Source organism: Emys orbicularis, chromosome 7, assembly GCF_028017835.1.
Source record: "Emys orbicularis isolate rEmyOrb1 chromosome 7, rEmyOrb1.hap1, whole genome shotgun sequence".
NCBI classification, from domain to species: domain Eukaryota; kingdom Metazoa; phylum Chordata; order Testudines; family Emydidae; genus Emys; species Emys orbicularis.
Window position 1 is genome coordinate 129042101 of NC_088689.1, and position 27428 is coordinate 129069528.

Below are 27428 nucleotides of genomic sequence, written 5' to 3' on the forward strand. Positions count from 1 at the left end.
AGACATGAACAATACTTCAGTCCCTCAGAAACTAACCCTGTCCCTCTAGAACATACTTGCAACAATTGTGTAACAGAGAACCATCCACACGAGATACTAGTGTCCCCCTCCCTCCCCCCAAAAAATAAGCAAGTCATTGTTTTGTCTCCAGTGTAAATCCTTTTACAATTGAATTTCTCTGATGGCCCTCCATCTTTCCCATCCCCGCTCCTGTCCTCAAGAGAGGTTGGACTGTTGGAACTATTTTGGATGCTCTTATTTCCTTCTAGTGGAGACAAGGAATATTTCACCCCTTATCTCAGCTGTCCCCATGCATGTGGAGAAATACCGTGTGTGTGTGTGTGTGAGAGAGAGAGATCATTATTAATTCTCTAGGGACCTGAAAGTCCTCTGGAGTCTTTCCAGTGACATCAATGGTCTTTAGATCTCATTTCAGGTACCAAGTCCATCTGTTATCAGAGCCAATGGTCAAACTCACACTAATTTCAATGAGGTGAGGATCAGCCCCTGGATATTAGTTATGGGACAGTATGAATTAGATTGAGTTAAGCTGCATCAGACTCTCTGGACAGGAATATTTCTCGTTCATTTCTTGATTCTACCTTTACCTCTTGGAGCCTGCTGAACCTTACAAGATTTTTTCGGGGTCTGAAATGTATCTGATTAGCGCTAAAAAATAAATTAGCATTTTATTGCCCTTTGTATCTGACCTTTTAGAGGGCTCCCATTCTTTTCATTAAACGAGGTCTCTGAAGTGAAAAGCACAGTCATAATGCAGTGGACCAGTGAGATAATTAGCCAGCACATTGCCCATAATTAGTGTGTTAGCATCTCTGGAGGGACATGAAAGCGTGCGCTGTCCCTTTAACAGGACAATTTGATAATCCTCTTAACATTTTCTCTTTGGGCTGATGATATTTCACAGAAATTTTACTTTGTAAAATATTCCTAAAGGGAGGCTTAAGCAATAATGCACAGATTATGGAAATGGCTTTCATTAAGTGTAGAGAGAGACTTTACCGATGCCATGAATGGCTTCGAAACACATAACCCCCATTAGGAGCTTCATTTCAATGTTTATTCATGGAGCAGTAAATGTTTATTATAATACATGTTATTGAAACAAATTAAAGAACTGTAATTATGTGTATGGCAAGTGTTAAGGCAATATGCATTCATCACGGAGCAAGGAAAGACTTGGGGGAGAATATGCAGTCACAGTTTAAATGTGCATCCCAGTGCTTTGCGGCAGATATGGATATTAAGGAGAAAGGCTAATCTAGGGCAAGGGATAGGACTGAGAGCCAGGTGATCCAGGATCTGTTCTGGAGTCTGCCACAGGCTTCCTGTGGGACCCTGGGCAAGTCACTTCACCTTTCTGTGCCTTATCTGTAAAATGGAGATGATGTTTCACATGGGTGCAGCAAGGTTTTCAATTCACTGCTATTTGGAGAATGGTTTGAGATCCTTGGGTAGAAGATACTATGTAAATCCTACAGTGTTGTTACTGCTCAACAACAGAGTAAACACAATGGGGCAGTGCTGTACCACAGCTCCAACTGGCACCATGCAGGATGTGGACAGGAATTGGTTCGGCTTCCTGACCCTCAGGGCAAGCCCCTGGCCCTAACAATTCTTAAAACGGCTCCTGGGGGGACAGAGGTGCAGGGCTCAGATGCACCAGCAGGGACTTCCCCCTCTGTTGAACATTCTGTGCTGGGTATTTGCAGCCAGAATCCAGCCCCTTTGCACCCCTGTAGTGGCGCACAGGAGCTGAATGACAGGACAGACAGTCCCTGCATTTTCTGGCTCTGATGGGGAGGGAAACCTGCTGAAATCAATGTCCTTTGGCTGCAGCCCTTGCTCACGTAAAGGACATAGTCGTTCCCTCTGCATGCACATACGGGAGAGTACCTCTGGTTAAAATGAACGCCAGGACATACCTCTCATTGGGCCAAACCCTGCCCTCCTCACCCAGGGCATTGAGTTAAGGGGAGTGCTGCAGAGGTCTGGATTGCAGCATTCAGCCCATCGAAAGGAGAGGCTCTGCCATCGGAAGCAGGGATTTTGAAAGGAGCTGAAGGGAATTAAGTAACCAGTTTCTGTGGCATTTCAGTGGTAGTTGAGTGCCTGGATTCCCAGTCCCAGCCGTATCTCCTGGATTGTTTAAATGATCCTAGAATAGTCCGTAGAGCTTGCAGAGACAGAACGGCGCGATAGGATGGCCCATGCAGGGAAGTGAGAGGTAGATGGCAAGAATCCATGGGCCGGATTCTCCTCTCGTCCCAGCTTTACGCCAGTGGAACTTTGTTGACTTCCACAGAGTTATTCCCACGTGCTGAGCCTCGGGCCGTGGGTGAGGGGCAAGGAGTCTGCTTTCAGCTCAGCGGCAGTGCTGCAGGCCCGGTTCACTTTCACTCAGTCCCTCGTTACCTCTCAGAAAGACAGTGCCATAGGACCCACATTGACGCGAATGGTGCTGTTGCATGGGCTAATTATCGTGATTCATGCCAGGTTTCCTGCTTTTTGGCTGCTCTCCAGTAAACGCTCAATGTTCCCCTGTGCTGTATAAGTTTTAACCTCAGCTCTTGAGTGGGTTTGAAAAGGTTCTTGCGTAGTTTTCCCTTCCATTCCTATCATTATGGTGTCAGAGGTCTTTGTTCCGGCCCACCCACAGCTCCTCTTTGTAACATTTCCTAGTCGTCGACAGATAAGTCGTTTACCGAGGATGCTGGATCTCTGAGTTGGGAGCTGTTTGAAAATATACTCCACTAAGGGTCTGGCTAGGCTGGCACTGGGAGGTGGCATTCCCAGCTCGGGCAGATGTACACACACGTTAGCTCTGATCTAGCTAGCGTGCTAAAACTAGCGGCGTGAGTGGCTGCTCAGGTTAGCTGTCTGAGTGCAACCCTGCAGCTTAGCCCTTGGAAACAAGGAAAAAGCAAAAGCGTCATGTGACTTGCCTGGAGATCTCCCCCATTCTCCCACAGGGCTGTTTCCCTGGTCCTCTTCTGTCTCCGTACCCTGTCTCTAGGTGATCCCATCCGCTCACAAAGCTTCAGCTGCCATCTCTGTTCGGATAACTCACAAACTCTATCTTTCAACTCCCGGCCTGTCTCCCTTAATCCAGTCCCCCCGCATCTCTGACATCTCCTGCATGTCTCACCATCATCTTACACCTAAATGACCAATACTAGACTCAGTATCTTCCCCTCCAAGCTTTCCCTCTCTCCCCTGCACTCTCTGAAAGCACCACTGTCCTCCCTGCAACCCATGCCTGTAACCTCCTCCATTACAGGTGAGCCGCTAGTGCTGATTCTGCCTCTCCGTGCCAGCCCTCTGTGATGGGAGCCTGTGACCAGGACCCAGGTCTGCTGGGGACTACAAGGGCAGCCAGGGAGGGTTCAAGGATCTTGCTGAGAAGAAGGCAGCTTGGTGAAAGCTCTCCAGTGCTCCCAAGCAGAGGGACCAGGGAAGCCTCTGTAGGAGATGCAGGGTTAGCGAGGACTTGGGAGGGGGCTCGCCATACCAGCTAGATGGAAACCAAGACCAACCAAGAATTTGTAGATGCCTGGTCTCTAGACCTACCTAGGTGGGGCTTGCTAGAAACTGATGAATGGGAAGGGCTGCACCTTTGAAGTTGTTTGCATTGCATAACAACAACTTTATTGAACCTACTAACTTACAGATAATGCTACATATCTTTATGGGCCAATAGAGAGAGCTTTTTCTAGTAACTAACTACCTACAGGTGTTCAGACCTTTCTTTTACAGAGTGCTTTTGTTACAGGGCCAACTAATCAAGTAGTTAATCAAGAATAACAAATGGATGTGCTATGGGAAGACCAATTTACAAGAAAGGAGAATTGCCCTATTTTTCATATTGCTTTCTAAGTAGTGTGTGTGTTACCCTTTGTCACCCACTCTCAGTCTTACTCAGAGGCTGGATATTATTCTGGAATTCTTGCTGTGAATCTTGTTGTGAGAAGCTTTTTCTCCTGTAAAATCCAGTGTCTTTGGAATGGACGGCAGAAGTTCTCAAGCAAACAAGAAAGTGCTGTCAGCAAAACTCTGCTCTTTTCCCAACCACAGTCCCTTTGATTGTAACGTTGTGCCTGGGGCATATCACCGCAGGTCGCAGAGCACAGCTCGGTAACAAGTGGGAAAGTGGCTTGTCCCGATCAGTGCCTTTATCTGCCAGGAAGGTTGTAATGCTTGTCATAGAGCAGGGCTAGCTGTACCTCTGACCCCCCCTGAGTGCAGTCTGCACAGGTGACAGGCTCTGAGCCTTCACCTCCCTCCGTGGAATCTCACCTTTCTCTCACTCCAGACTGGGTCCTTGACTGCAAACCCTGTATACCAGCTATGATTGCAGAGCAGGCCTGAGTGGATTTGGCTGCCCTATAAGACTTCCCTTTGGGGCCTGTGACCGATGTGAGAATACAGTGAGACAAACCAGAAGGAATCAAAGCGTAACAAGAGAAAAGGATTAGAAACACAGAGGGCCTGTGAGCAGTTGTCTAACCTATATGCAGTGTAGTTGTAGCCATGTCAGTCCCAGGATATTAGAGAGAGGCGGTGGGCGAGGTAATATCCTTTATTGGACCAATTTCTGTTGGTGAAAGAGATGCACTTTCGAGCCCCACAGAGCTCTTCTTCACGTCTGGGAAAGGTGCTCCCAGCTTCACAGCTCTGTGGGGCTCGAAAGCTCGTCTCTCTCACCAACGGAAGTTGGTCCAATAAAGGCGATTACCTCTCACACTTTGTTTTACCGAAATTTAGATAGGCTTAGCTCATCCAGACACCCCCGCTTCTGGGTGTGGGGTGACAGTTTGCCCCATGCCACCCTTGTGTTTCCCTCTCTGTCTTCAGGGCCCCCAGTTCCTTGTCCTGGGGCTCCTGAACCAGTTTATGCATCCCACCACTGGTGGTTGGATGTAACTTATTATAGTTAATAGCCCCAGATGAGTGCTGACAAACTCTTAGCTGGGCTATTGTTTCCTTTCCTGTTGGAAGTTATCCTTGTAACCCTGCAACAAGCCGTATAACAACCAGGCAAACGGCACACATAATAGTCATAAAATAGTACAGGGATCTTCTATATCCTTCACGGAGCCATATGTTAATGATGGCTGATTCAACACCTGTCTTTAGCATTCCATCTGTTGCCAAAATCACCTTCAACATCCACTTCTGCAAGCTATCAACACTTCTAGCCTATCAACAGACATTTCTATAACTAGTGCAAGGGGACTGATCGGCTATTCAAACATGATATATATATATATATATATATACACACACACACACACATACACACACCACCTTAGATATAGGCATCACTCTGTGAATGGCCTACAATATTAAAACAAAACTCACCTGAGCAGGATGGATTATCTCTAGGAAAACAGGCTCCAGTTTTCTTGGCTAAGATTTTTGCAAGTATTTTGCAGCTCATGCTCACTGGAACTTGACTTTAGAGGTATAATTTCCACAAACGCCTGCCTCTTTGCCAGATTTCAATATTAGAGAGATTAGTGCACTCTTGAATGACCTAGGCAGCCTGCCACTTCCAAAGTCACATTGAAAATTTTGCATAGTCCTGAGCCTAAGATTCCTTCATTGAAACACGAATGTTGGAGATGGCAAAGATCTGCTGGATCTAGTAGGTTCCCTGGCCCGTGCAGGCTTGCTTCTTACAGGGCATTCTGGGTTGTCAAGTGATGGGGCTGTCACTGCTTCCTGTCCTGCAGCCTGATCAATCTCCCCATTAGCAATTGCTGTTTATTGATCATTCTTCATATTCTTCAAATGTGGTAGGCACCTTTCAAAGGTGAGAGGGGGCAGTCCCTGCCCTAGAGAGCTTGCCATCTAAAAGGCATTACTTTCTGAAGGTCGTAGACAAGAGCATTTGGGGGATTTCTTCTGTGACTGGCACACACTGGTGTTTGGAACGTGGTTAGGGTTCCCTGTGCCAAATCCGAACAGAAACACAAACACACACAAGCACTGCAGGCGTATGTTCACACCTCTCAGTCCTGATGTCAGTACCATGGATTGTTGTATCAAAATCATGGGAAACCAAAGAGCACTTCTTAAGAGAGAGAAAATACAGCTCAGCAGCGATTGACAGCTGTTTGGTGGAGTGGGGCGGGGCTGAAGGGCGTGGGAGCTAGAGATTGACCTGTTCTCTTCGCTAATTGTGGTCCTTCCAAAAAAGGGTGGGGCACATTAATTACGCTGGGGTGGGTGGGAGGAACATTAACACAATTGCTCCCCCTACTGCACTTTTTCTATGAATTCGGATTGGACCTCAGCTTCCAAGGGCTGTCGATCGGTTACTTCTCTCCCGAGCTAAATTCACTGGAAGAGAACATTGTGGAGCTGCTAAGAGGCTCTGAGGTCAGCAAGTAATCTCATCGGACAGATTGTCATGTTTTATAGGCAAAGAAGACATAGGCCCAGCTCCTGAGCATAGCTCAGGGCAGGTCAGGAAGGAAGTTAAAAGCCATCTTTCCACCCTTTCTTCTCATCTTCCCTCCCTATTCTGGAAGCCAGTTGGCCATTTTTACCAGTGTAAAGTAGAGCAACCTCAGGGCTGCTTTATGTTATGCCATCTCCCCTAGAGTGCAGTTCAGGGATCCCAGCCATAGGGATGCCACTGGCCACAGCCCTTGCCCCAGGCTGTAGAGAGGAGGGAGGGGCATGAGCTGCTATTATTATTTATTATTTCTAGTACAGGGGTGCCTAGAGGCCCCACATGAAATCAGGGTTGTTTTGTGCTAGGCAGTGTACAGAAACACTTCCTGCCCTGAAGAACTTGTGATTTAAAGAGACAAGATTGATGAAGGGTGGGAGGGGAAACTGAGGTATGGAGATGTTAAGTGACTTGCCCAATGTAAGCAAGAAGCCTGACTGGAATAGGACAGGGTCCCCATTGAGTGCTCTATACACAGGCCCACGCTGTCTTTGTGGCCAGGGGGAATTTTCAGATGGCTCTTAAGCATATTGTAGGGATGTTCTGTGCCATTGGAGCGTCTCAGAGCAGCCAGAGCACACAGGAGGATCTGGCGCATAGACTTTGGCCGTCAGGTGGTGTCTGAGAACCAAACATAGACCCCTATGCAGCAACGCACTAAAGCACATGCATAATTTCCAGCATGTGAATTGCAACAGAGGGTCCTGTGGCACCTTTAAGACTAACAGAAGTATTGGGAGCATAAGCTTTCGTGGGTAAGAACCTCACTTCTTCAGACAGACTTGCATCTGAAGAAGTGAGGTTCTTACCCACGAAAGCTTATGCTCCCAATACTTCTGTTAGTCTTAAAGGTGCTACAGGACCCTCTGTTGCTTTTTACAGATTCAGACTAACACGGCTACCCCTCTGATACTTGACAGCATGTGAATTGTCCCCTTGAATCAATCAACCTAATGGTTCTATTCACATGCGGCAGTTGAGCCCGTACTTAAGAGCCTTGCTGGATCAAGGCCTTAGTGAAAGAAAAAATTAATGAAGAACCGAAAAAAACCCACACAAAAAACCCACCCAGAAGGCTATTAAATTGGAAGGCAAATGAAAGAAGGTGTAAGTTCCCTGTCCCAGATGTTTCTCACCACATGGCACCTCCAGATCCATGCTGCTATTTTATCCCCTTATTTTCTCAGGAAAGCAGAAGAGAAGGAAACCACTTCAGATGTAATTGCACCTCACAGCTCCTGCTCGACTCTATTACACAAACAGTAGGGAGAATTCAGTGTCCTCTATGTTCTTTTCAGAGTATTAAAAAAAAGTATCTGGGATATCTGCAGTCAAACCACCTGCTTTCTTACTTGGTCATGGTTACCTCATCCGAAAAGCAAACCCCTTGGTTTTTAAATAGGGTAGGTAGATTTTGTTCTACAACATATCGCGTTCCATAAAAACATAATGCAAATAGTAAAGGGGAACAAACCATGAAATTGTCCTACTGCTTTTAAGTGGCCCAGATGCTGGTATAAACGTGGGTGGGGGTTGGTTTTTTTTAATACAATTGGCGTATCTTTTGTGTTTCTCCTTTTTAATTCTAATCGCAGGCAGCCTTCCTGGATAGAGGGTCACATTAGGAAACATTTCCAGTGCAAGTCAGCGTGCACTGTATCTTACTGCTTTTTTCAGTCTTAGAGCCTGAGTCCAAGTCCATTGAAATCAATAGGCGCCTTCCCATTGACTTCAGTAGGGTTTGGATCATGTTCCTACTTGAATTGCCCAGATTGTCTGTCTCTGTCATATATAGTACCTACCCCAAATATACCTTGGGACACTTTTCCATAGAAATTAAAACGACTATTAAAAATAGCTCGGTTTGTCTTTATCTACCACTTGCTAGCTGATATAAGGCTATAGACAAATGGACAGAAATGCATTCAGACATTCCTGTGCCAGGTAAATATCAAGACCCGTGTGTTCCAGAAGGAGAGAAACTGAATGGCAGGTTATTTACAGAATATAGTGTACATTTTAAATCGAAGGAGCACCCCAAAAGCTTTCTGGTCTGGTGAAATTTCCAGCACAACCTTTAAGCTCCATTCTCTTCTTTTTCTTGAAAATCCTTAATTTTCCAAATGTAAAATTGAAGGCCCAGTGGTACCAACGAGCAACTTTCAGCTTGCAGTGTGGTTTTGAGCAATAGATCATCAGAGCAATGATGCCCAGATGATGTATTGCACTAATACATCATACCAGCACTATCGCTTTCATGATATATTAGTATAATACACTATCAGTACACTATCACTGATGTATTACTCAAAAAACACAGTTTTTAACCTACAAAAAGCATCTTCAGCTGTAACCTGATGATTATTTTTCTGTATTATTTTTCTTCAGCATAAACAATAGAGTATTCCTCAGCTTTCTCTAGGGCAGTCTAGGAAAAAAGGGAGAGGCAGTCAGACTACCTTGCTAACTGAAACTTTTTCTGTCATTTCTCTCTATTCCAGTGAGCAAAGGCTTCTTATGGACTGAAGCTAACACCATATCGCAGGGTGTAAATTTCCTACCAAACAAACAGGCAAAATTATTTTGATTTTTGGGCTTCAATCTACACTTGAGCCGTGTGTTCTGAAAATCTTGCTGCGGTTCATCACTGAGGGTTGATTTGCAACTCAGCAGGTGATACCAGGGGCAAAATCCATATAACACTTTGCACAAAGCACTCAGGGCTGTTTCGGATGCCCCGAGCTCCACCCTATCTAGGCATTGAGTATGAGGCTTTGTAGAATCATAGAAGATTAGGGTTGGAAGAGACCTCAGGAGATCATCTAGTCCAGGGGTCGGCAACCTTTCAGAAGTGGTGTGCGGAGTCTTCATTTATTCACTCTAATTTAAGGTTTCGCGTGCCAGTAATACATTTTAACGTTTTTAGAAGGTCTCTTTCTGTAAGTTTATAATATATAACTAAACTATTGTTGTATGTAAAGTAAATAAGGTTTAAAATGTTTAAGAAGCTTCATTTAAAATTAAATTAAAATGCAGAGCCCCCCAGACCGGTGGCCAGGACCCGGGCAGTGTGAGTGCCACTAAAAATCAGCTTGCGTGCCACAGGTTGCCTACCCCTGATCTAGTCCAAGCCCCTGTTCAAAACAGGACCAACCCCAACAAAATCCTAGTCTAACTAGGAGCCTTTGCTCTCCCTCCCCAATGACAAATTGAAGGGTTGTATTCAGGGACAGGTTACAAAAAGAGAGAGAGCAGGGGAAAGAGAAAGCAAAGCCATCTTGCCATTTTGTAGCCCCCTCCATCCATCCTGGAAAAGCCTTTGCAAACGGGAGTTTGGCCTGATGCTCTTCATGTGGCTTTTCTGCTGGCAGGGGAGCCCACAGAGGACAGCTCTGTGCTGAGAATGGCTGCCTCCAGCTCCTGGATCTTCCTTGGTACACGTCACAGGAATTTCCCTGGGCCGGCTGCTGCTGCAGTCAGTGGGGCTGAATCCAAGATGGAGTTGGGCCAGACTGACTGACGTGACTTGTCTAATGCTAGGTAGGGAGTCGGACAAAAGTGAGTTTCGAACTGACTGCAGTGAAGTTACACCAGGAAGGAGTTTGGGCCTCGGTATCCGAGTGTCCCCGCTGTGAACGGATAGTGACACTGGGCTGGTGGAGAGGAGAGGAGCTGTTAAAGGCTCAGATTGGAAAGCGTTAGATAAATGCTCAATATCCCATGGCAGTGATATAATTTCTAGTATAGGCTCAGATACCGCTCTGATGGGTGCTATAGAGATACCTGAGAGAGAGATTGTGAGGTTTACTGCTGTGGCCGCAGATGCACAGGCTGCTGCAGCTGGACTTTAATTCTCTCTCTCTCTCTCTCTCCCCCTCTCCCCCTCCTTCTCTAGCTCGTCCAGAGGCATATTTGAACTTTGGGACTTAATTACCTATTTGTTTGCCCCAGTAGTAACAGTATCTGTGATAGGCTTCATGGTTGAATTTAGAGCCAGCTGGCAAAAGGCTTCAATCCTGTAGGAGATTCTTTCAGTTGGTCTGCATGTGCATTCCCCTTAGCACTTCTTCCTGGACGCTGAACTACGCTGCAATAGCCTGGTTTGCTCTTCGCCAGTCTAGTCAGGCACAAGCTTAGTCTTAAGCTCTCCACAAGCTCAGGTGTGAGGATTCTTAGCAGTAATAATTATTAAAAGATGGGGGTTCACTTGTTTGAATTTTATCCCCCTGTTTTCATTACAGGGGAACCCCGCTATAACGCGCCCCGGGATACCGCCAATTCGGTTATAACGCGGGACGAGTCTGGCCCCGGCAGCTACAGAGGGCGCGGGGCGTTTGGGATCCATGCCCCGGCGGCTGCAGCAGGAGCGACTCTCCCTGCAGCCCTGGCGGGCCCCTGGGGTTCTCACCTCTGTCCCTGGCAGGGCCGGCTCCAGCCCGCCCCGGCGGCTGCGGCGGGCGGTCCGGTCAGGAGAGCGGGGCAGGGCTGCAGGGCTGCCGCGCTCCGGCCAGCGTCCGGCTGGCGTCGCGGGGCTGCAGGGCTGCTGTGCTCCGGCCGGTGTCGCGGGACTCCGGGGCTGCCGCCCTCTGGCCGGGAGTGCGGGGCTGCCGCGCTCTGGCCGGGAGAGCGGGGCTGCTGTCCTCTGGCCGGGAGAGCGGGGCTGCTGTCCTCTGGCCGGCGTCGCGGGGCTGCGGGGCTGCCGCGGTCCGGCCGCAGGTCCCAGCTGGGGTCGCGGGGCGGGGCTGCCACACTCCGGCCAATGGTCCGGCCAGCGTCGCGGGGCTGCAGGGCTGCCGCGCTCCAGCCAGGAGAGCGGGGCTGCTGCGCTCCGGCCGGTGTCGCGTGGTTGCGGGGCTGCCGCACTCCGGCCGGCGCTCTGGCCAGGGGAGCAGGGCCCCCGAAGATGACCGCTGCCGGGGCAAATTGGTCTAAAGCCGGCCCTGCTGACCGCCCCCCTTCTCTCTCTCCCCCCGCTCCCTCCCTCCCGCTAGCCAGGGCGCACACTCTGCTGCAAACTGAACACAAGTACAGTGGAACCCCGCTATAACGCGACCCCGCATTTACCGCAATTGAATTTTTTGGACCGTGTGACAGGATTGGGACTAACCACTGTGGCGCCTCCTACCGGTCATCTCGGGGAATTGGTTTGATCCAGTAGAGCGCCCCCTTCTGGTGACGTCCCGCCTGTCGTCTTGCCTTCAGTTGGCGTACGGACTCGCGTTGCTCCCAACGCCCAGCGTCCTCTTCTGGAACACTGTCCTCCGACAGTGTCCCCTTGTTCATTCACACCCCCTTCCGGGGGGAAGTTGGATGACCCACAATCTTCCACCTTCAAGTCCGATCCCCTCGGTCAAGGATCTGGTGTAGTTCCGGCCGGCCGCTCCCTGCGGCCTATGGCTGAGGGTATGGCCCAATAGAACAATAAGGGGGGAAGGGGAGGACTCAGGCCCGCCCACTACTCTGAGTCCCAGTCCAGAGGCCCTCTGGTGACAGTCTTGCTGTCCTCCTTCTCCTTCCTCCTCTGACTACTCCTCTGGACCACTTCCCCCAACGGCCCTTCTCCGTGCTAGGCCTTCTCCTTCCAGACCTGCCGCCTGGCAGGCTACGGAGTAGGGCCTCCTCCTACTCTCTAAAGCTGGCCTGCACTGCGCTGTCCGTGGCCTCCCAGCTCTGGAGACAGACCTTCCCCTCTGAAGGTCTGGGACAGACTGACTGCTCCCGCTCTGAGCAGTCTTTTATATGGCTGAGCTGGGCCCTGATTGGCTGGCCCCAATCTGTCCTCTGATTGGCTCCCAGTAAGCCCTTCTCGGATTGGCTGCGCGTCCAGGCAGGCGCCCAGGCCTGCCGCAGCCCACCCTCTCCGGGCGTGGGGCAGCCGCCCCACCACAGACCCCAATGATCGCGTTATAGCGGGGTTCCACTGTATTTGAAATTATTTATTTACCCATCTTTCCCCAGAGTTCATGATCAAATACAGCCCCTCTCTCTCCATAGTACAACAGGGCCAATCTTAGATGAGCTGTTGATGTCAACAATACATCACACCTCATGGAGGCAGCTAACAAGGAAGAGATGCTTTTGAGGGAGGGTGTTGCTCTTGCAGCTACCAGCGCTGGGGTTCTGCCGAATATGGAGGGGACTTTGGGGCCCGATCCCTTGTCCGTTGAAGACAATGGAAAGACTCCCATTGACATCAGTGGGCTCCTTCATTTCCACCAGTTTTGCAGAAGACTGTTGCGCTCTGTGACTGCTCTGGCCACACGCCCTTTCTGGCTATGCTCGTCCCTTAACTCTTCTTCCTCATAAGGGTTGTGAGCACTTGGCTCTCCCAGAACCTGGACTCCCAGTGGGTTTTATGCCACCAGGGCCCTCCACCACAGATTGTACCAGCAACGTTCAGGTTCCACTTTCTTGGAAGATGTTGTAAAAGCAAAACTTTAACATGTCTTTTTTTAGCCTTGCAAAATACATGCTGTTAGGCATTCTGTACATCCCCATGTGTCCTCCCCATAATACCATTGCTATCTGAACAGCTGTGTGGTTTGACAGCAGAGACTGAGGAGAATTTCCTTTATCCCATAGTCTTCTCAGAACACTGCCGAGCCAATACTCTGTAACCCTGACCCTGCAGCCCCTCGGCTTACACCTGCTTCTAATCTACCTTCTAATGCAATCCGAAGTTGGCAAATTCTTATTCCTGTCAGTTTCAAAGTCACAACAGTCAGCTCTAAGATATGCTGTCATTTCAAAGCGCTGGCTAAATACAACTCAGACTGACAACTCTGAATAATTCCTAAACTTTCTGGCATTTCACTCAAAAGCTCATATTACAGCAAAGTTGCTTTCTCATGTTTTTCATCTTATGTAGTCTGCAAAGATTTGCAATTCAGTTATAGAACAGGTTAACATTTTTTCCCTCTGATAATAATAGAGTGGGAGCCAGTGTGTAGTAATAGGATGTCAGGAAAACATCACTGTCAGCCTACAAAAATTATCTAGATAATCACCATTGTTTGTTGTTTTTGAATTTTCAGCACGTTCATGTCCATGTACTTCCAAGGAAGGTTGGAGACTTCAGCAGAAATGACAGTGTCTATGATGAGGTAGGTCTCATTCAAAGATCTTATTGCTAGATCAAAGTGGGTGTCAGTTTAATCAACCTAACGAGCCAGGTCTTGCCCTAGATAAAGTGGCATTATTTAAAGTGAACACCACCAAATTTGATTTTTTTTTAAACTGCTGGCAAAGAATCTGGTGATTACAGAACACCAAACAGGATAGTATATGGATTTTCTTGCAAGTGAAGGATCAAATTATGCAATGCATAGGGCTGTAAAGAAGTGTTGGGCGACCCCTTAAACTCATGTGAGCTACCCTTGCTGTGAGTAGTTGTACAGGGGAAGATGCAGTCTCACGTGCTACTTCCACCTTTTCATGTTCTCTGTATGTATATATTTATCTCCTCACTATATGTTCCATTCTATGCATCCGAAGAAGTGGGCTGTAGCCCACGAAAGCTTATGCTCAAATAAATTTGTTAGTCTCTAAGGTGCCACAAGAACTCCTGTTCATCTCACGTTCTGTCCCGCATGCATGCAAACAGGAGTGGGAAGGCCAGGGTGGGGAATGGGCAGAATTTTGCACCAGGCCCCAACACAGGGGTCAGCATAGCTGCGCCAGCACTGTGAGGAAAATACCTTTCATTGGCCATGGACCTGGTGCAGGGTACTTCCCCCTCAGAGCAAGGAGAAACTCAGGAGGCTGATTACCAATCTCAGAGTCAGTGTCTGCCTCCTGGCCTGCTCCAGGGGCCACACAACAAGACAAGCTCATAGTTCAGCCCTAGAGATCAAAATTAAGCAGAATAGATGTGTGTGTCTTTGATATACATATGCACGTGGCTCCGATTGCAGGATTGGAGCCATAATCAATTACATTTTCATGAAATTACTGATTTTTTTGACATGAACATTTGTATTGGGCATTACCACTTTCCCCAGCTGATAATCTGAATGAGTTAAATGAAAATTGTAATCAACACACTTTTGTGTGCATTTCTTGGTTGCTTGGTAAGAGATTGTATCTTAAATATACAGACTTTATTCCTTCCTGAAAATTATTAATGTCAACTTTTTTCGACACCACGCCATCTGTTTTAGGAAGAATTCATGATATTTTTCTGCTGTTGCACTTTTTTTCCCTTTGTGATGTGCCTATGATAAGGTTTCCCTATAGAATGTTATTTACACATTCTACAATGAAAAATGTTATACCATGTGTTGGATCATCTCTAAATGTTATGACTGTGAAATGATTATGGCAGTGAAATATTAGCTTTGGCAGTGATGTGTATGCGAGAGTTATGGGATGGATGGGGGCCCTGACCCTGGAAAACACATGTGACCAACGATGCACAATTAGACCAAATGAGTTCATTATGGCAGTACTTGTGTACTGCTGTGATTAAAGGAATATCAGCAACTTGAAATCTAATCAATATTTTTAAAATGTGTTAAAAATAGTTTTAGATGCCACACCAGTCCCTGAGTTCCTCTGCCTTTTTTAGTTTTGTTTTACAACGACATTTTCGAATTTTTAAAAATACTTTTCTTTCCCCATTGCTGCATGTAAAACCCACACACACAGGTAAAGCATAATGAAACAGACTATACGCTAAGTGCAGTCAAATGGAAAAAAGTAAGCAAACAAAACAAGATATTTCTTTCTCATTGCTTTCAGTTATAGCGGACGTGGGTGGTGTTTGTAGCAATAGTGAACAAAAAGAAAAATCAGACAGCAATCTGGCTTTAAATTGACATATATATCCTTTTGAGGATGAATTTAAACCCCAGTGTTGTTCAGATATTGATAATTAGCCACATGTGTTTTTCAATTACTGTAGTTAAGTCCGGATTTCAAACCTTTAAACTGTATGATGTTAGACTGTATTGTGCCAAAAAATTGTCATTTAGACCCAGCTTAAGTTGTTCAAGACAAAGTTCTTCTGTTTTGTTTTGTTTTGTTAAGCAATACATTACTGTAAGAGCAGTGGATGAAATCCTTCTGATATTTTTTGGGAGTTGGGGAACCAGAAATCACAATATTTAAACATGAAAGCTGGCTATTGAAGGTGTGGAAGGTGTGCAGTTTTGCGGGTCGAAGAGGGGTTGAAACTGACCAGTACTGTAGCAGAACCTCATGTTGTCACAGAAAGATGTATCTGTTTGTCAGGAAGATCCACGTGTGGATCTTTGACAGGTCAGCAGATCACTCTGTATCGGCAGACTGCAGCTCTGTAACAGGTAGACTGCTAACCAGTGAAATAAGGCTGTTGGAGTGTTCTTCAGATCCCAACTCCCCTGGAACATAGTCTGAGGTCAATCAATATCTTGGTTGTAAGTGTGGTTTAGTTTACATATGGGAGGCTGCTAAAAGGAGCTATATTTTGGATTGCAAACATAGACACTATTCTGTAATTGCCCCCAAAGGCCCATTCACATATAGCCTGTGTATACGTGCTGCTCAGCCTACTTGTCACAAAGCATTTTGACAGGGACATCTCATTAAAGTGTACACCAAACCCAACCACAGTGCAACATAAGCAAATGCTCTGTAACTATTGTGTAGGATTCTCTGCAAAGTCCTGATCACAGCTTTGGTTCAAGTGAACGTAAATCTCCAAAGTGCCTTTAACTGGTTTAGAGCCTTCCAGACTGTGACACGTTGTCATCTGTTTATGCTCGGTAGATTGCTGGCAAGTCCCATGACACTCTTCACTCTTTGACAAGTGAAGAACGTGCCCAGATGTTGAGGCATCAGTCTGTAGGATTTCTGGAGACAAGATGTTGGCAAGGAGCTGCATCCTCTTGATGTCTCCCCCCACTCCTCCTATCCCGGGTTGTCTTGGGAATGAATATCCCTGTTGTTGAGTAATGGTTTGAGCAGAGGAATGGGAATCAGGACTTCAATAGGTTGAGCCCCCTTAGGAAAATCCTGTTTATCCTGCATTTGGGTGTGAGGCTCGGAGATTCTGTCTCCTGACACTATTTTAAGGTATAAGGGGAATATTTAAAGGTAGAAAATAATGTGTCTATGACAGATGCAATTCCCTGTACTTTGGGAGATCTCACTGAATTAGGTTTAAGTATCTTTGGAGTCCAGTGTATTAAATGCAAAGGTTCTGTAATATTGTGGGTCTGGGTGATCAAAGGACTATATTAGACAATATGGCAGACAATGAACTGTTGGGACAATAGTGTGAAGTGGAGTTTCTGGGAAATAGCTAGGAGAAGGTAAATGCAATTTTACCCCATCCTCTCTGCCTCTGGTTATGCAAAAACCCAGGCCTTTGAAGCTACGCCCTGAAGGGAGGACAATTGTTTGCTGTTCCCAGAGCCCCAAGATCAAAGGCGCAAACTGTATAAAGGAGGAACTCTCAGATTTACGGGAGTGCCCGTTCTGAGCTAACAGTTGTTATGAACTTGTAACCGCAGAAAAACCCTTGGTAGGTCGAAGGACGGATCATCTGCCAAAGCCATGACTGGAGCTGGGGATGGGGGGACCTATGGTAAGCTATTAGCATGCATGCAGTATGTTTTCTCCTAAATGCTTTTATCTTCAGAATAAATGTGCTTGCTTAGAAAAATTGTGTGGTGGATTAACTGTGGGCAATTACACTGTTTATAGCCTCTGAGGAGAAAGCAAAGCAGGCCTGCTGTGAGTAAGTTTGACTTACTGTGAAACTCACAATGAAGGCAGGGAACTGTGGGGCCTGGAGTCAGAAGGTAGAGAGAGTTGTGTATCTCTACCCAAGACGGGGGATGGCTGAGGAGCTAGGAGCCTAGAGTGGGTGCCCTGGCTTGTCCATGGAGGGAGAATACAGGTGCAGTTGCCCTGAATTGTGAGAGTGTCTTTATTGCTTGGTATGTCTTTATGGGATTGACCAACAGGCTGTGTTGGATGATGCCTCTTGTTCTTGGTGCATATTTATACTTTCTTTATGATTCAGTATTGGAAAACTTAATCACAAAAGAAGAGAGAGAAAGAAAAACATCCAATCCCAAAATGCCTTTCCTGACATGTTTCCTCCAATGAGTCACTTGATCTAAGCATACGGATCTCAGAGCATACTTCAGACGCCTCTGCTTGATTACTTTTAAATATTTATAGAATCATTAGTAATGAAAAAACCTACTGGATTTGGACCATTTTGGCTGAGGAATACGCTTTCCCTCTGCCTCTGCAGTGAGACTCCCTGAGATTTGTTTATTTCCTGGGGACTGCTAATGAACCACCATGTCACTTTGTCACAGTGAAGACTAAAGGTATGTTTTTTTAATCCTCCCGTTTTCCTGAAATTATTTGGAGCCCAACCCTGCAGACAACTTACACGTGACTGTTAAGTTTCTTTCCTAAAGCAATTACAGGATCAGGCCCTTTATATTTTACTCTTGGTTTATACCCATTTCATATCAATCGTGAGGCATTCTTATCAATGAATTCTATTTGTTTCTTGAAGATTGGAACTGCAGTGGAAGATCTGGATAGCTATTAGGAAAAGGCTTTAATCAAAACACATGTATATTGTCATCTGTATTTCTTTCATTTGATTTAAAAGAGAATGAGATCTTTATATTTATCCATCAAGGAATTTAAGGGAGTTTTTATCAAGGAATATCTGCTTTACAATAGAGGATCGGTTCTTTTCTGCTGTGAAAGTATGACACGACAGATTGATTCAGTTGTGCATCAGTGGATAAACTCTACCAAAGAGCTACATTCTGTGTTGATATAATGAGCGTGAGCACTATGTAGCTATCAGAGGTCATTGTATTAAAGACCTTGAAGACATTATCCTGAAATGTCTCTCCACTCTCGGAGCACCTCGGTTAAGGAGCACTATGTGTTTGTAGAACCTCTAACACAATGGGGCCCTGATCTCAGCTGAAGCCACTAGCTGTTACTATAATAAAAATAATCATCATCCTGCCTTAGGTTGAGGGTGATAACTCTCTTACTGTGGTGGGTGTGGGGCTCTTCATTGCTGTGCATAGAGAACAGAAAAAAACAGGCTTGTGTTACCATCATTATTAATGAACGTTGATGTTGGATTGACAGCCTTGGCGGCTGGAGACATGCCGGCATTGTCCATCCAATGGGTGACTCAGCCTTTTTTGAAGGAGACCTCTCTAGAGGAGTGAATGAAACTCAGTCTACCTGTCAATGAGATCCTTAGTATCTACCAGTGCTGCTAGAAATGGTGTCATTTAGCACCTAGTGATGTGTTTGGGGATGAAGAACCCTGGGTGCTCTCACTCTATCCTCAGTAATTGGACTGAGACCACCGTCCTATTTCCATAAACAGTTACTACCAACGCAAACCATATTCAGATCAATTAATTTCAGGTGAACAGCTCTGTGTCTGTAACCAGGCTTATTCTCCCCCACACTCAAGTTTCTAGACTCCATCTAGGTAGAAGCTCCTTGCCTAGAATGGTGAGAAATGCAAACGTGATAAAAAAAGGGGAACACAAAAACAAGAGAGCCACTGAGACTCCAATCCCCAGATACGCTTTGGGATCAAATACACCTAAGTTAAAGGGCTGGGCTGGGGCTGGTGCTGAGCCTGCTGCATTGTACCTCGTCAAAACTAAAGTCTGAATTAGTCCATGACTTGGAGATTTTGTAAAATGTTTGAAGCAGCAGCAGTATTTCGTCTGCACCATCTGTTGTTCTCCTCCCTCTGAGATTCAGACAGAAGCAAGAGAATCACTTTGGGAAAGATATTTTGACTTGCTGATCTCATTCAGCACATTACATTAAATCATTTCAGTAGCACAGGAACACCCTGGTAGTGTTCATTTGCCATTCCGGAGGATGAAGCAAGCAACTAAGCATAAGACTCCACAGCGTTCTAGCTTCCTTTTCAACCAGGCCGCACTGGGGGGTCAATGGTGAATCCGCAAGCTTAGCCAAACAAGCCGAGAATTCAGGTCTCCGGTGAGTGGTTTGTTGTAGCTTTGCCTGTAACACATCTAGGTACTGAAGTGCTGACAGAAGCTTTTGTGCTGCCTCATTATGTATAAAGCCCAGTGGAGGACTCATTAAAAGCGCACAGTTGCAGAACCTCCTGAAAGTAGCTTCCCACTTTACTCTTCAAGGAAAGTTATTTACGACCTGATTCCTTGCCCACTGAAGTAAATGGGAAGACTCCCAACAATGTCAGTGGGCATTGGATTGGTCTCTCCATGAAAATTAACAGCATGCGGAGTTAATAAGCTGTTCCTAAGTCCATTCCTCGGGGTTATACAGTACCTTATGGCAACATACTGTTGCCTGCTGGTAGATCAATCTGCTGTATTCTAAACTCTCTAAGGGCCAAGTTCTTCCTTATTATCTTGTGCAGGCCCATGGGGGTGAGATAGGACAGAATGTAGTGAATTGGTGCACTAGAGGGCAAAGGAGCTCTATTTCCCCCCCACTGCCTACTTCTCTGCTTTCATTTTGGTGGAACTGTCTTCTTCCCATAGGCTCTGAACGTCATTCTGGTCTTGCCAAAATAATTCGTCAAAAAAACATTTCCCTTCTGACTGGCAAGGCATTTCCTGACTCTTCCACTAGCCGATGAGCCCAGGTCGGTCCTTTGCCTCATCTGCCTTGGGATAATGCAGAGACTTGAGCAGAATGAGTCAGTTCAGCAAACTGAACGGCACGTGGTTATGCAGGAAGACATGCATCTGAGGATACTGAAGCAGAAGTCCTATATGGATCTTCGTGTACTTGCCCATGCAGCAATTTATTACTAGGGTGTATGGGTATTCATGTAATGTCCCTGTCACGGATGGTGGTGGTTAGGGCTGTGGAAAGCTCAAAAGTTCAGAGTAAGGAGTTCAGTTCAGCTGAGTGCGTCTCTCTCTGAACAATATCCAAATTATGCATTCTACTTGAACCTACAGAATTGAAGACTGAAAAGCAAATCATCTGGAAATCTCAAGGGAAAAAGGCTCTCCTGAGATTTGTGGGCCTAGCTGTAAACACTGTGAGAACATCCTTTCTCATGGTATTTTAGCATTTCCAGTTCTGGTCTTGGAATATGCAATGTACTGAGGGCCTAATATTCTGGTATTTTCCTATATTATCTAATGTATGAATGTATAATATTTGAGATTGCTTCCACTTTTACTGATGCTACTCATCGTGTTCTCAGTGGACCATGAGGTTTATCCTATCATGCTGTAATGGTCTCGTATTTTGAAATCCTTATAAGTGCAGTAGCAAAGTGGCTGGCAACACATTTGCATATTTCTTAAGTGCATCCAACCTCCATAAGCTAAAACGGACACATTTTTCAATAGGGAAATGGAATGCCACATCTTAGCATCGTATGTATTTCCCCTGATGGAAACTCCACTGTCTGTGATATTTTCTGCCCTTTCAGAGCTTGCATGATATTAGCCAATCCAATATATGAAATCTCTAAGACCTTCCTATACTTTCTGTGTATTGTATACACAACACATCTTAACTCAATAGCTCAATGGGAAATAGATAGGCAGGATAAACATCATACCCAGGTCTGATTAGCAGTCACTTATTTTACTGAAATCTTCCTTCCATCAGCTCTGGAGATGTCAAAGGGAATCATCCTGACCATGGAAACAAATTAGATGTCATTAGAAGGCGCTGTATTAAAACAGCTATTCTTCATGATCACATACATGCCCTTTATACCTAGAATTTGTCTGGAAGGTAATGTACATTTGGCATTTTACATATCATCATGCAGTCTAATGGCCCTCTGGCCCATCTGTCTCTCTCAATTCCATCACTGCTTTTATTGCTTCTCACCCTTTGCTGACTTGGTTCTGCTCTAGCAGCCTGGCTCCAAGGTTTCCACAAAAAGAACAGGAGTACTTATGTGGCACCTTAGAGACTAACAAATTTAGTCTCTAAGGTGCCACAAGTACTCCTGTTCTTTTTGCGGATACAGACTAACACGGCTGCTACTCCTGAAAGGTTTCCAGAGTCTTTCCCTTAAAGGTATAAAATGTTAGCTTGAAGCCCTTGCTTACATTTAGGCTTTATTGCAATGGAGACGAGTGCTTTGATTTGATCACTGCAAAAGAGCTCTTACCCTCTCTGCCTCCAGGATAGGTGCTTTGTTTGCCTTTTAGAGTATTTGCCATTTCCTGGCCTTGACAACAAGTCATTGGCAAGCAAGTTAGTCCCAAAGACAAGCTGCTGATCAGGAGATTAGTGCTAACATGATCTCCAAGGCTGTTTACTTTGCCTGTTCTTGGAATTACTCAGTATCTCAGGTGCTTCTTGTATATTTTAGTTCCCTAAAGGTAAGATTGTTCCCAGGCCTATTCCACTTTTGATGCATTAATGTTGGTGGGGAGAACAGTACCCTATTTAGATTCCCTGAAATTGATGAGATGAGAAGAAAGCTAAATAACTGAAGTTTTCACTTAAAACTCATTCCAAAGTCAAAGTGTCCCTGAGCCAATGGCTCATTGGGCTGGTGCAGTTAAGGCACGTTGGTTTCATAGCCAACTGTACGCAAGGGAGTGATGTGGCCAGCATTGTATCTGACCACCTTTGCCTGCCCTATCCCAATGGATCTGGTATCCATTTTCCAGATGGGCAAACTGGTGGCGGCCTTTCAGTGTGAGATCGAGTAGGACTCACACGTACCACTTCTGGATTGCAGTGGAGTACCTGAACCACTCAGCCGCTGCACTTCGCATTTCTCTGAAGCCAGACCTTTTTTTTCTTTACACTGCAGTATTTGTGTAACCTACACACCTCCTGGGGTGGGCTCGGTCCCATCGAGTGGCACCGATACCACTTAAAGAGAGGGATAAAATGCATCTGCTCTACAGCCTTAGGTAACAGCCAGTTGGCTTTTACCTCATGCGGTAGAGGCTCATGCACTAAGCTCCAGAGGTCCCCGGTTCAATTCCGCCCGTCGACGACCGGAGTCTGTCGGCATTACATTTGCATGGCTTTACAATGCAATATTTTCCCTCGTGCTATTGCTGGGGTTTGAGGTGACAACTGTTCGGTACTCCCAAAGTAAACTGAGACTGACGCCCTGGGTACTGTACAGCAGATCGTTTTAGCAGGTTTTTTTCCCCCACTGAAGAAAGTCAATACAAAGTAATTAGTTTAACAGAAAAATAATAGGAGTGAGGGGAAGCACTGGCAATTTAGAACCAGCTGCAACTGATAGAGCTGATTCATTTTAATTTACAATAATAGGCTCCATTACAAACAGTGTCTCACTATTCTTCACCCCTCGGAGTCTCATCAGGACTACTAATAATGGTGACAGAGGCCTAGCCTATGCCTCATTAGGGTGACCGTATTTTCCCAAAGGGAAAATAGGACGCCGCATGGGGCCGGCCCAAGCCCCCCCCCCTCTCCCCAGTGTGAGCGCATCCACCCGTGGGGCTGGCCCAAGGGCCCTCACCCCCCACCTGCCCGCAGGGCTGGCCTGAGATGCCCCTCTCCCCTGCACACGGGGCTGGCCTGAGGACCCCTGCCGCCTGCCCACACACAACTGGCCCGACACGAGCTGCTCTCCTCAGCCCTCCCTCCTGCACTGGGCTGACATTGCCACTTGCTTCCCCCCCCACCACCCCATTCCTCCATGTTAGTGGGCAGTGTGTGAGTGGGAAGCAAGCGTCAGAGACCGACACGCCCTGGACAAGCACTGCATGTGACCCTGAGAGAAGCTTAGAAAGGGGTCTTCTAGTAGTCGCTCAAGAGGCTTGGAGCTGTAAGCAGAGAATAGGGTGACCAGATGTCCCAATTTTATAGGGACAGTCCTGATATTTGGGGCTTTGTCTTATATAGGTGCCTATTACCCCCCACCCCCGTCCTGATTTTTCACACTTGCTGTCTCGTCACCCTAGCAGAGAAACTGTCTCCTGTTGTTTGGCTCCTCCTGGGCTCAAGGAAAGGGGACTTGGTACATTCTTTGTAAATAAACAAGATTGCATCAAAGAAAATACTTGGCTCTCTCATCAGTTTTTCCTCCTAACTGGAGCAACCAACAACACCCTGAATTTGGCCAATGGCTGGAGTCAAAGTGGGGAACGATATCTCACTGCTTGCTTTCCAGGGACAAGTGTCCACATAACCAAAATCCCCACCAAAGCTGATTCCAGCTGGCAGCCAACAACAAGGCAAGGTGGAGGCTTATTAGCAGGGCAGGGTGGAGAATCTTTCACTCCCCATAATGTTCTGACTTGACTCAGGGACAAAGAGATCTCTCCTAAGCTTTATTTACCAATAACTGCAGGGTCAAGGTCATTAGTTTTTCCAATGGGAAAAGAATAACAAAAATGTAAGTGTGAAAAGTGGGTATTTCCCCCTCCCTCTGCCCCCCCCCCATCTTTCATAGATTCCAGGCCAGAAGGGACCAGTGTGATCATCTAGTCTGACTTCCTGTATCATAGGCACTGACTTTTATTTTTCCTTGAGGGCGCTCCACCCCTGCTCCGCCCTGAGGCCTTGCCCCCATTCTGCTCCTTTCCTCAAGGCCCCGCCCTCATTCCACCTCTTCCCATCCCTGCCCCGCCCCCTCCCCAAGGCCTCGCCCTCACTCCGCCCCCTTCCCCAAGGCCCCCACCTGCCTGCTGCTCTCCGCCCTCCCCCAATCCCCTCCCTGAGCCGCCAAACAGCTGTGACTGGTGGGTGCTGAGCAATTATTTTTTTTCCGTGGGTGCTCCTGCCCCGGAGCACCTATGTCCTGCATCACACAAGCCGCAGAACTTCCCCAAAACAATTCCTACAGCAGATCTTTTGGAAAAACATCTAACTGTGATTTTAAAATTGTCAGTAGTGGAGAATCCACCCCAAACCTTGGTAAATTGTTCCAGTGGTTAATTACTCTCACGGTTAAGAATTCATGCCTTACTTATGGTTTGAATTTGTCTAGCTTCAGCTTCCAGCCATTGTATTTTATACTGCATACCTTCTTGTATTCCAGTTTTTCCAGCTGGAAAACGGTAAATAAATGTGAAAATGGGATTTTCCTCCCCCCACCCTACTTTCACACACCTGCTCACTGTTTTCCAACTGTTTTATTGTTGGAAAAAAGAGGGGGAAGTGAAAAAAGGAGAGAGTGAGGGAAAACTCCAACAATCCAGAACCTGAAAATAGACACTGAATTTATTTGGTTTCAAAAAATCAAAATGAAATAATGACCCTTTTTTTTAGTTGAAACAAAAGGTTTCCTTTTGACGTTTTTGAAATACAAATGTTTGTTTCAAAATGTGCTTTTGAAATTCTTCATTTTATTTTGTCTCAAAAAATCTTGAGGAAAAACCCAAACTTTTTTGGTCAAAAAATTTGAAAGTGGGATTATTTTGTGGGGGAAACATATTGTTCTGGTCTGTCAGAGACCGATAGTCTCTTGTTCGTTAACAATGTTTTTTTCTGGCAAGTTCTAATAATAAAGCACTGTCACCACGTTTCCAGTTTTCAATATGCTGCAGGTTTTTGAATTCACAGTGCATAACTGCATAAGGAGAGCGGTCAGGGAACCTTTGGGCCTGATGGAATTGGCATTGTTAGCACTACAAAAAGTAATTTTTACTCTGTTGACATCACACCTTCTTGTCAGCTGTTGGGAATGGGACACATCCACCCTGATTGAATCATTGACCCCCCACTTGGTAAGGCAACTCCCATCTTTTCTTGGGCTGTATATTTATGCCTGCCTACTGTAATTTTCACTCCATACGTCGGAAGAAGAGGGTTATAGCCCACGATAGGGTGACCAGATGTCCCGATTTTATAGGGACAGTCCCGATTTTGGGGTCTTTTTCTTATATAGGCTCCTATTACCCCCCATTCCCTGTTCAGAGTGTTAATGTTTAAATTGTCATCTCTAAGGCTTCCTAGGAAACACCTCACTCAGATGTTTCCATCTCTCAGAGCTCTTGTTTCAGGCTCTCTGTAGACTCACAAGGACAACACTCTAAATTAGAGTTTCAGTTAGAGATAACAAAAAATGTGACGGCATTTATTAGAGCCAAAGCTCAGTGTCATGAATTAATACTGCATCTAGTGTGTTTAAAATGGTAGATAAAATATTCATTGGTAAAGAAAGCTTAGTCAGATTCTGCATCTTCAGTGTCCTGCTTTAAGGGGCACTCATCTATGAAAGGCAGATGTACAAAATAATTCTGGGAAGAATAATTATGGAATATGGCTTCTCATTCTACTAGCATATTTTTTTTAAAAACTCATTCTTCTCTGCATAACACGCTGCTCTTCCAGGCTCTGGTGCTGCAATTGGATCCATGTGTTTGGGCTGCTGGGTCCATGTAGATCCCTCACCAGTCAGGACCCACAATGGTCCATGCAGATCTGATTACAGATCAGGGCCATAGGTTGCAGGCTGCAGGGGAAATGTGTATAGTCTGTGCTGGATTTTGTTCAGCTTGGGTACTATAAAGGATATCCTACAAGAGGAAGGATTGCAGGCATGTTGAGCTACTGAGTATATATGGGTAAATAGGACTGCTTTTCAGCTTCAGAAAGGAGCTAGTTATCAAATCTTTGACAAGGGACTATTTAGATTGATACAGTGTCAGGATGATTACATATAGTTTGGTTTTGTTTAAATATCATAACCAGTATTGTCTGATTCCTTTTCACTTTAAGGCTTGATTTGAGCACCACAATGCAGTGCTTTCCTGTAGCAGCGTTAACCCCGGGGGCTTCAGAAAATAACTTTAGATTTACAATTGTTAAATACATAGTTAATGAGCAAAAGAATCGATCCATCTCTTGCAGACCAGAACTACCAAAGTGTGTGTGTGTGTGTGTGTGTGTTTTGTGTGTATGTACAGGTGTGTGTGTGTGTGTGTGTGTGTGCATATAGATGTATGCGTGCGCGCGCACACACACACACACATATATATGAATGAGAGAGAAGCTAATTACCAAACCATTCAGCTAATGTTTATTTTCATCAGACTGACTGCCCATCTTGGCAGACAGAGCCATTAAGGCTGCAGAGGCAGGAGGCAAGCAATCACAGTAAAATGGTGCTGATGGTGGGAATTGGGCTCAGGAGTACAATTTGACTTGTCAGTTTATATAGACATAAAGCTTCATTGTTGTGCACAGACACAACTGGCTTTTTAAAAGTCTATTTCCCTCCTGATGATGTGAAAATCTGCTACCCTCTCCCCTACTGTTCTCCAGCCCTCGCATTTATTATATTTACTGTAAACAACACACAGGTTATGCAATAGCGTGCACTAGTTGGACTTCTGCAGTGAGCTGATGCAATGCTGTGTGCTAATTGGCCCTTCTCTCTGGAGTCACTAGATTTTCAGACTGAAAACTGGGATGCCTCCTGGAGCACAAGCAAGAAGTAGCAGTTCAGATGCCATGGTGATGGACTTAGTGTGAGAAACTAACCAGAGAGAGACAACTGAAACGTCTAGGAAATAGATAGTGCCAAACACTGCAGAGAGGTTCCCGAGGATGAGAATGGATGTCTGTCCTCTATCCATTGACAACAGGAGATCGTCCATTGGTGCTACTAAAGCAGTTCCAATTCCGTGTCTTGGACTGAATCCAGATGGTGCCCAGTCTAGAACGTTAGCTTTGGCTAGATGAGCTTGTAGTGGCTTCTCGATGAGCTTGGCCAGGAAGAGGAAGTTTGATGCTGGGTGCTAGTTGGATGGAACTGATGTACCCAGGGTGGGTTTCTTCAGTGGTGGTTGGACTACTGCATGTAGGAGGAAAGGAAGATTCTTTCTCAGAATGAGGCGTTGGCTATTTTGCTCAGGAGTGGCACCAGTTGTTCATGACTTTCTCTCCCAAGCCAGGAAGGGCCTGGCACAGATTCACAAGTCTTGGGTTGTGAGTCCTTTAGGGTGTCCAGAACTTCTTGACAAGTAAATGCACCGAACTCTGGGAA

The 27428-nt window shown here is 45.9% G+C and overlaps 1 protein-coding gene across 1 annotated transcript in view; it reads left to right on the top strand.

The window, feature by feature from the left end:
* Positions 1 to 27428, top strand: part of FHIT (fragile histidine triad diadenosine triphosphatase) — a 213621-nt gene that overhangs the window by 58901 nt on the left and 127292 nt on the right. Inside the window, exon 3 of the mRNA XM_065408274.1 lies at positions 13513 to 13581. Coding sequence (XP_065264346.1) covers positions 13513 to 13581 — 69 coding nt within the window. The remainder of the gene's footprint in view (positions 1 to 13512; positions 13582 to 27428) is intronic.